General features: G+C 37.2%; 1 protein-coding gene across 2 annotated transcripts; it reads right to left on the minus strand.

Moving 5' to 3' along the window:
- Window positions 1-2,078: 2,078 nt before the first annotated feature.
- LOC124392589 (kyphoscoliosis peptidase-like) lies at window positions 2,079-10,080 on the minus strand. Of its 2 annotated transcripts, XM_046859733.1 has the most exons (7): window positions 9,970-10,080; window positions 8,199-8,810; window positions 7,957-8,071; window positions 7,141-7,258; window positions 6,655-6,846; window positions 5,626-5,816; window positions 2,079-4,148 (listed from the first exon to the last, which is right to left on the minus strand). In XM_046859733.1, exons 2-7 carry the CDS (start codon window positions 8,793-8,795, stop codon window positions 2,845-2,847), a joined length of 2,517 nt encoding a protein of 838 aa, XP_046715689.1. In that variant the 5' UTR covers window positions 8,796-8,810; window positions 9,970-10,080; the 3' UTR covers window positions 2,079-2,844. The 2 variants fall into 2 exon arrangements, with proteins under 2 accessions (XP_046715689.1, XP_046715690.1); XM_046859734.1 differs by lacking the exons at window positions 7,957-8,071; window positions 8,199-8,810 and having other exon boundaries at window positions 9,970-10,056.
- Between the last annotated feature and the right edge of the window lie 620 nt (window positions 10,081-10,700).

Consider the following 10,700-nt stretch of genomic DNA (forward strand, 5'->3'; position numbering starts at 1 on the left):
TCAGACACATCTAGTGCTTGACTCATTGGCCAGCTAATCTTTGCTTAATAAATGCTAAGGCACATTAGCCATGAAAACTAAATTTGACTTTTGATCTCATTTTAAAAATCTAACTAGCTGCCTGTTGAGAATTTCTTCGGCTTCTCCCATTAGGGGTTGCCACAACAGATAATCCATCTCCATACCCCCCTGTCCTCTACATCTGCCTCTTTCACCCCAACCACCTGCATGTCTTCCCTCACCACATCCATAAACCTCATCCTTGTTCTTCCTCTTTTCCTCCTTCCTGGTGGCTCCATCCTCAGCATTCCCCTAATGATATACACCATGTCCCTCCTCTGCACATGTCCAAACCATCTCAATCACACCTTCCTCACCTTGTCTGGCAAAAAACAACATCTGCTTTGTGACATACAGATAAATTGAAATGTAATTAAAGTGTGTAACAAGTATTTTTATTCAGTAATAAACTTTAACAGACAGTTTTAGCTGTAAACTTCATGTCCCAGTATACACCGTTGCTATATAATGTCACCTGATTCACTCACTCACCTTGCATAGCAAGACTTCTGATTACACTCACCTCTCTCTAATCGCACATGCTCCATAAATAACCTGGACTTTCTCACGCACTATGTGAAGCCTTTCTCCTGTAACCTTGGTGTCATTTCCAAGCTGTTGTTCTGCTTGTGATTTTGTTTTTGATTATACTTTTTTCTACTTATTTCCTTCTGGATTTTCTGATTATTGCCTGTTTTTTTTTTACTTATGGATTGCTTTATCTTTTTTTGTCTGACCATTTAAATAGAAGAATAGAATAGACTTTGTTTGTCACATATACATTACAGTACAGTGAAACTCTTTTCTTCGCATATCCCAGCTTGCTCGGAACTTGGGGTCAGAGCGCAGGGTCAGCCATTGGTACTGCACCCCTTGAGCACAGAGGGTTAATGACCCTGCTCAAGGGCTCAAAAATGGCAGCTTGGCGACACCCCCGACTTTCTGATCAGTAACCCAGCACCTTAACCACTGAGGTACCACTCCCCCCTAAAACAAACATCCAGCCATCTCTACAACTTACCAGACACCTTCAGAATGTATGTGAACAGATTCAAAAGCGTGGAACGTTTTTTGCTGTTTGTGATCAGCAGGTGTGGCAGGTAATGAAGGCCGCTGACCAATTTCAATAGTCCACAGGTGACATGGCATCTGTGTGTGTTTAATCCAGCTCAATCAAGCTCTGTAATAGCGTTTAAGTATTACTCAGGTGTGTTTGATTAGCATTGTAAATGAATTCAACATGAAGATGAGCCATGTTTTAATTCTCAGGCTGTCTGTTTATTTGAGAAAAAGCACAATGAATGGATATATTGTGTCCATGTGACCTAAATACACAGAAACAAGAAAATATATTGGTTTAGTTTATTACTGTGTTATAATAACAGTTGTATTTGATCTATTGTCAAGTGATGCTTGATGCTTGATATCATGTGAATCAAATAAAATATCATTGTTTTTAAAGCTAATAAATAAGCAAAATTAAATTATACTAGCACTGTTCTTTTATATGCCACCTACCTGTTTGGCTAGTATCAGTTTTTTTTTTTCATTTAGATGTGCTGCACATTTTTCTGAGACCTGGCAACCCTGACAATTACTAGCATAAGCTGCCACCTTGTTATCAGCTCCTCACAGAGTCAGACAGGAATGATGCTAATCAGCCAAGAAAGAGTGTCAAGACCAAAAACAAAAGACAGTAAGAACAGATTCTCTGCCTCATGTAAGCAGCTCAGTTCACATGTTGCTGTGATCTGTGATATATAGTGTGTATGAGTGCATGGCCTTGCACCTGTGCTGTGTCCTTAAACAGATTTCCAGACCAAATAACAGCTGATTTACAACCTTCACCAAGTGTTGACTGCTGATGCAGGGTTTTTCTATGCATGAAGCTTGATGGTAAAATGAAAAGATAAATGGAAAATCTATGGTATAATTTTCTGAATATACTGTATTTGGTGTCTAAATTAAGTATAGTTTGGCACATAGATTTTCATGCTGAAACGGAGTAAAGAATACATTATTTTGTTTGGAAAGCACTTTATTCGAAAGACAAAAAAGTATTACCTGAATGTTAAATATATCCTTTAAAGAGTTTACAACAATGAATTGTATAAGCCTTGTTCTAATGCAAGTATGATCTAGCACTCTGCCATTATGCTAACTCTGCATGAACACCTTAAGTGAAATGTATTATAACTCTTTAGCACCTTGAAGAACAAAAAGGGATCCATGAAGACAAACATAATTTACAATATGACAAAGGGCTTCATAGAAATTCAAAAGAGGCATGACACCCGCTAGATATTCTTACAAATTGTGTTTACAGGTATAAGTCATGTTTACTATATTTCTAGCATAAATTGAATTTCTGGATGCAGCAATTGCATCCAGGCAGCATTAATATATTTTTTGTAATTACTTCAACTTGGACAGATTTGATCTGACCCTGTCCCAGGTTTTAGGATGCAAAGTAGGAATGCATTCTGGATGAAAGAGTAGTCTGTCTAAGGCAGGGGTGTTTAATATTTTCCACAAAAGGTCGATGAGAGTGCATGTTTTCATCCAACCAGCTGGGGCAACACATGATAGTGACTGAAAATGAAAATCGTTTGATTTAAACAGGTAGAATTTGGTGTTGCCATTGGTAGGAATGAAAACCTGCAAGCACTTCAGCCCTTTGTAGAAAAGATTGGACAACCTTGATCTAAGGGTAGCATCAGGATCGAACCAGAGACCCTTCACATGCAGTATATCTGGACTGTCCTACTTCCCCAGTCTATTTTCTTACATTTTACTTTGTGGCTTCAGCACATCAAAGGTCATCAGGATATCCAACTGATCGGAAGTTTTCTCCTGGCAGGCTGCGAGTTTGATCTGTTCCACGTTTCCTGTGAACACTTCTCCTTCCCAAATGTTAGTCTTATTGATCTGCAGGTCCACTCTTTGTTCACCCAGAACAATTACTCTGTGAGCCCCAGGGACACAGACACGGAACTTAACCCAACACAGTGGCTCGAGCAGACCTGAATGCGGCTCAAACAGCACACTGCCCTTCTTCCAGGCTGTGTAGATGCATGGGAATGGGGGCCATGAGCTCTCTGAGCTGTTCTGAATGATGAATTCACACAGCAGGTTAAATTCCTGGTTGGATGGAGTTTTTCCATAAAGACTAAGTTTGTAAACACCTGGTTCAGGCAGGGCAACACAAAGAGTGACCTTACTTCCATTGTGGGTGAAGAAGATGTGCTGAGAAAGGGTGTGCCCAGAATCTTCTTTATTTTGTTTTAAGATGGCATGGAGGTCCAAGTTCTGCTGGTTCTGGAAAGTGATGTTGCACTTTCCCTGCTGTGTGCTCATTATTGCTCTTGTGTGGCTGAACTCTGAAAGGCCAGCATCATCAGTCCTAATTCCAGGCCCACAAAAAGGGCTGATATCTGGAGGTAAAAGCTGATTCAGATTGATTGGGTTGGAAAAGCAATGAAGAAGAAAGTTTCCCACATTCCTGAAGCTGCTCCTGTCACTCTCATAGTCTCTGACAAATATAGACAGTCTGTAATAACCAATGTATGGACAAATAATGTTACAGGTAAGTCTGTCTGCCTCAATTTGGGTGGCCAGACATCTCTTCGACAGTGCGTCATCCAAATCTTTATGGCTTATTTCACACAGCATCATGAGTGCCCTACTGGTCTGTAACACAATTTCAAATAAACCTGACTGCAATAAAATGGCCTCACTACCATACACACATGTTTTTAATCCGAAATCTTCAGCATTTTGTGTCATTCCCCAGTAAAGGTAAGGGTTTTCAGGGAGATTTTGTGAAGTCTTAGGCTCATAGCATTCCAGTTGAAAGGAACACACCCAAGTGTACTTTCCAGAACTATGTCCTGGTCGTGCAAACAGCGTGATATCAAATGTTCCTGTGCTCGGTGGCATCAGATGGAGCTTCAGGCTGTTCTGTGTGACGTTGAGTAGACCCATAGAGGTGCTCAGCTCTTTCTTTTCACAACTGTGATGCTGGGATATCTCATATGTGAAGTCCACAGGCTGAGGGAATCTCATTGATATGGAAGCCTCACCGTTTTCTGAAAACAAACATACAATAATAATGTAAAATGTTTGCTAGTAACAAGAAATATTGTTGCTTCATTTCCTAAAATCAATTTCTATTGCACAAAAACATGAATATATATGATTCAGTTTGCATTTTCTTGCAGACAAAGAGAAATGAAAGAGGAAGCCATATGTCAATATTCAATAGCTTAATTAAATCATTGAAGCTGCAACCTTTAATCACAAGGTCACCATTAAAGAGCGCTGCTTACTACTATGACACCGTTAAATCCAATTTCAAACAATCAATGTTTTTTAACAGCTAGTAATGATGTTTTAGGTTAAAAGGTGACCTGTTATTGACTGTAAACAGATATTATTAGCTATCGTTTGGCAGCAAAAATGTCATATAAAGGTTTGATGATGTCTGATGGTCAACTCATGTCAATAAACAATGATTTTATGGTTATTTCAATCACAGCGCTGTTGAATTCCCGAATCCGATTAGTCAGAAGGTGTTGAATAATTGTCTGGAGCAGCAAATCAGGTAGATTTTCAGGCTACAAGACAAAGCACAAGTTGATATTAATGCACTAATTTTTTACCTGATCTTGTCATAATAATATCTGTAACAGAGACTAGAGAGACTTTACTGTCAAAAGCAGTAACTTGTCAAGCAGTAGAAAGTCTTCAGGAAGATATGCAGATTTTTGCACTTCTATGCTTTGCACTATACATGCATGCAATTTTTGTCTTCCAGAGAGAAACAAAAAGAGCTTCTGACCATGGAATGACAACTATAATACGAGTTGTGTTGATGACATTTAATCCACAACAATAATGTAACTATAAACAAGTAATATATACAAATTGCATTGACAAATTGCTGTAGTATAAAAGAACAACTGATCACTTCAATATGTAAAAAATAATCATTGCTTGGGGTGCGGTTATGAGTAGAACATCTGCTCCTTAACAAGCAGCAACAGAGCACACTGTCTTTCCTATGACAGCACACTATATCATGTTTTATTTTATGCTTACTAGAGCTAATGGCTTTCAGTAATATTTGCACTTTTGTCTGCAATTGTCTGCAAGGAAACAATGAGAAAACAATTAAATACAGAAACATAAGTCGTTGTTAACCAGAACTGTTCAATGTTCATATTATATTAACACACTATGTATAACCTACATATACAACCAGGCTAATTAACTCTTTTAATTTCAATTTAATCCATTATATACACTCAAAAATAATATTTAGCCCTGTTTTTTAACCTTCTCAGCAGAATTTAAATCAAGTTGGAAAAATAAATACTACAACAAAAGGGAAAAACAGAAGTCTTTAATACATTTATGGTTTCCATATTTGTTTTCAGCAAGGATATTGTTATGGAATGAGAATTTTTTTTTCTGCACAGATTTTTGTTATTGCAAAGGATAAAACTCAGTAGTAGAGGCATGTTTAAATCTGTACAGGAGTCAAAGCACAGAGCAGGGACCAACCTGTAACGAGTAAAAATTGTTTGGGGTGAATGAGTGTTATCCCAAGCTTGTAAAACTCAGAGGTTTTCAGCACACTCTTCTCAAACTCCTCCAGCTTAATTGGACAGTTCAACAGCTGCCACTCCTCTTTATCAGGCCAATGTGAACCGATGAAGTCCTCTGGATCCGTCAGAAAAAAGAATTCATTATATCTAGCAGAGGAATGAAAGATTCCATTAATTTTTCACCCAACTAAATAGGAACTACTTTATTATTAAACCAACTTTATAAACATGTTATACAACATAACCCTACTGGCCAAAAGTACACTAAATAGCCAAAAGCTTGTGGACTGCTGACCATCACAGCCAGGTGAAAGCACACATGAAGTTGAAAGCATACACATATGCATAAAATTCCCTTGTATGCTATAGCATTACAAATTACAAAACATATTGTGCCAGTGTTGGAGTGGATAAGTATCTGACCCATAAACTTAATTCCAGTGAACAACTTTAGGATGAACTGGGACAGGATTTGTTTGCCTGACATCAGTGCCTGACCAAATCCAAAACTACACATGCCTTATCTAGTGAAAATCCATACAATAAGACTGCAGGTTATTTGAACAACAACCAGGAACTTAATCTAAAATAAAATGTTCAACAAGCACATCAGTATTATGGTCAGAAAGTACTTGGCCACATAGTATATTTAGACACCTGACACTCATATGCATGGTTTCCAAAATCTGTCAATCCCCCACCCAATTGTCTTAGAATGTTGCTGTAGCTTTAAGATTTCCCTCCACTGGAACAAATTAGATCTAGAATGTCGGCTGCACATCACACCTTCTCACTACTGCTCTCCTGGTTGAATAGGCACAAATCCCCACAGTGACATTCCAAAAGCCTTCCAAAAAGAGTAAAAAGAGGCCAACTCCATATTTTGGAATTAAATAATTAACAAAAACATATGGTTGCACATTCTTTTTACATCATAGTGTATATACAGACATGGTATAACTGTACATGATTGTGTATGTGATACCGTTTTATAAAGGCTTTGCTGTCCATATCCACTCTCCCAGCTCCCCAGCAGGCATCCAGCAGATACCAGTGATCACCCAAACGCACTGCATTCCACATGTGGTTTGACTTGGTGTTCTGGTAGCTCTGACCCAATTTGTATCCAACACCTTTGCCATGGCCAGACACCTCCCTGCACTCAATGCCAACCTCCCTGCAGAAAGAGAACAGCTTGTAAAGCTATTTCTTAAAATAAATTATTACATTTATGGCACTTTACTGTTTCTGCAATAAATTATTGCCTGTTTCTATATACTGTATATATGTCTTATATTACTAGTATAAAGTTATAAATCATAGATTGTATAAATAAGTACTATTTCTTATATTATTGTGGACACTATATTTTTCAAAATGTATAAAGTCTAAAAATAAGCTGCTAATATAATAATAAAATAATAAGAATCTAAGGTCAAAGTCAAAGGTTAAAAGGTTGTTCTTACAGTACCTACACAGTTGTAAGCAGACACTGGAGTATCCACAGCAAACAGCTCGTCCTGTTTCAATAACCCGCTCAGGAGAACACACCTTCTCAGTCAGACCCAGGTACCCATTCAAATCATACTCTATTCAGGACAACAGTGTAAACAATATTTTAGATTTTGTTTGAACCTTGAAAACTTTTTCTTCATTGAGTACACTGGGTTCATTTGCACACCACACATGAGCATTGGGTTATGTGTTTTAAGAAAGACATTGCTGTATATAACAGAAGAATAAATCACATTTATGTGGTTGTCTTAAATGACAGAAGAAAATCCAACCCCACTGCAAAGACACTTTTACACACTCTCTTCTGGCCAAGTTTTAAAAATAAGTTGTAAACTGATACAATTAATTTTCAAACCAAAGAGCAAAGATATCTAATGTCTAGCAGTCCAGAATTGCAAATGCAAACACTGTCCTGTTTAACATGTAGTGCAGGTAAAGAGCATTATACATTTAACAATGTCTATCATGCATCATATACTGTAATGTTCATTTATCAGTCTGATCTTATGTGATATTATAATGATGGTTCAGGTTTCACTATTGACTTGTTGGAAATCACAAAATTATTTTATTGCACTAGATGTATTGAAAAGTTTTTTCTATACAGGTACTTATGAATGTATGGTTTACAAATTCACATACATTCTAGGTTTAGGCATGCATAAAAAAAAAAAACATGCTATGGCTAACAGTTTTTTGGAATGTGTCAGTGCTTCAAAACTGTCAGAAAATTTGTCAAGATGTAATGAGAGAGAACGTGAGAAAGACTAACCAATGTTATGACAGAGCCAGACCCAGATTGCACGAAGCCTTTCTAAATCAGTAGATGTTCCCTTGGTGATGGTTCGGGCAATAGTCTGTACTGAGAAGATCTTCTTACTCTTTAGCTGCACAACATATGTGATCACATTGCTGATTAAATAAGCAGTGCCTTTAATTGCTTTGCAGGCACATAAACATATCAAATCCTTTACACCTTGAATATCTTTGTATCAGATGGCATATTTTTCTCACCTCTTGGCCAGCACTGATTGCATGTGTGTCCACTCTGTGGAAATCCTCTGTGCTGGAGATCATCTTCTTTGTCAGTTTCCGTCTGGACTCATGCTGGTTTAAAATAATCTGATCCTTCCTCCTGTCCTGCTGAGTAGTACTACTTTGCACTGTCTCTCTTTTCTGATCTTCTTCTTTCACCAGAGTCTTTTTCACAGCTCTGGAAGTGAAAGCTTTGCTGATATCGGAAAGCTGCCTCTTGGCAAGGGGTCGTTCATTGGCCCTATCCATGGTAGCCCACTTTTCAAACACAGAACTTTTAGAGGAAATGTCAGTTTTTAGTTTTGTCTTGTCTGTCTGATTCTTATCATTTGAGTGTTTAGGCAAGGCTGGTGAGTTACATGGATTTTCTTGAAGCTCTTTCATTTCATTTTCTTTCATCTTGAAACTCTCACTTCTCTTTTCATGTGTTTGCACTTTCTTCAGTTCTTTGCTCTGAGTTACTATACTGTTGTTGTTATTGTCCTCATTTTTACATGCTTGATTGGCATTACAGAGAGGCTGGCAGACCTCTTGTAATATATGTGAAATGCTTAGTTGAGCAGCCATCATGGTCATTTATATTTGCAAAACCTGGAGGAAAAATTCAAACAGATTCTGAGAAATTGTGTTTCGTATTTCTTTGTATTGCCACCAGTAACCTATGATTTTTTTTTTTCCAGTTTGGTTGCCTGCCAAATACCATCAACCAGCCAGTTTTCACCAATGATATCCACATCCACTTCTAAGTCACAGGGTCAAAACTGTGTCTTTGTATGTTCTGTTTAGCCACAGCTGACTATCAAGTAAAGAGAAAACACATTCCTATGTCTATCTGTATATGTATGTGTAGATCTCTTTTTGCTTATGTACAAAGTGATTCAGAGTGTCAGTTAGAATTCTTAAGTGCATACTCTGCAGTTTTCCATTCTGCCAAAAAGCTTTTGTGAGGTTTAAACGAATTACAGCTAATTGTAATGACCATGTGATTTATTTTCCATATTTTTCTTATATAGAATGAATTATACCCCTGATTTTATTTTTTAACTGAAGCTACATTAATGGTGTTTGAAGAAATGAATGTATGCCTGCCAGCAAATTGTAATAGGTATCAGGTTCCAGTAATTAACCCATTAGTCTTAAAGCTTAAAGCATTAGAACAATTATATATAATCATATAGAAAATTATTTTTCAAATATGTAATGAATGTTTTGGTTTTGCTTTAATAAAAAGTGCATATATATATATATATATATATATATATATATATATATATATATATATATATATATATATATATATATATTCACAAATATAAATTTAACATTTTTGATCATATTACATTCTCAGCACTGGGCTATTATGGCTTTACTCATGAGAACGTAGATAATTCTGTTTAAATTAGTGTGAAATAAGGTATTTACCAGGAGCCAGATGGGTAAAGGTTCTTGGCCAAAAATTGCCTGAAATAGCACATATCATATATTTATCCATTTATTCTACCTACAAAACAGTATTATTTGAGAAGCAGACATAGCTGTCGATCATCCTTCAAAACACATTTGTACAGCGAATTTGATTCTTTGAATTTAAAAATCTCTCTAACACTCAAGGCTTAAAGGATAAGGCAAAAACAGAGCTATCACATCCCTAGTCTTTCACAGAATTAAAATGCAGCCAAAAAGCTAAAGGCAAAGCAGTGCCACCAGTATAATACCATGTCTTCCTTTACGCAAAAGATTAAGGTCTTACCTGGAGGGCCATCTTTTTCTTTAATGATTGTGCTTATGTGTCTGCTGGTCTTCTCTGTCATTAAGTTGATCATTTAGCTTCCACCTTCTGGAGACCACGCATTATATATCCTCTATGCCCTGGGCTGGGGTGTGTAACTATGGCAGATCTAGGGGATGACAGCCCTAAAAATACTACAAAGCAGATCAGGACTTTCCATCAGATACTGGAACATGAGGGCAAGGTTACAGCAAAGGGGGACACCAGGAGGCCAACAGAGATCTCTATGAACTCCACTATTTTTTATCACAGATATCACAGGCATGTGGTGACCATTGTGATGGTATGATGTATATGTATATATATGTATCTATGTGTCCAGACTTGTTGGATAAAAAAAAATACAGTACATAAGTTGTAGTCAAGCATAGTTGCAATATTCTGCATCATTTTGCTATTTAGGTGTCTGTCATCACAGAAGACACACTGACTTGCACAATGAATAGAAAGCCACTTCCACTGGGTCAGGTTACACAAGACCCAGCAAGCAAGAAAACAGAGCAAGGCATCTACGACAACTTGGTACTTTTTCAAATCTCTACAGCATGACATTTGAGAACATCCCTGGTGGTTAAAGCCACAAACCTGGTCCTGTTTACATGTCTGGGACCAATTGCCACAAAACCCTTTTACTGTAAGACCCCGAAACCATTAAACAATTGAAATAAATATTTATTTAGACTTCAGGTTGT

The sequence above is a fragment of the Silurus meridionalis genome, chromosome 10, assembly GCF_014805685.1.
Source record: "Silurus meridionalis isolate SWU-2019-XX chromosome 10, ASM1480568v1, whole genome shotgun sequence".
NCBI lineage: Eukaryota > Metazoa > Chordata > Actinopteri > Siluriformes > Siluridae > Silurus > Silurus meridionalis.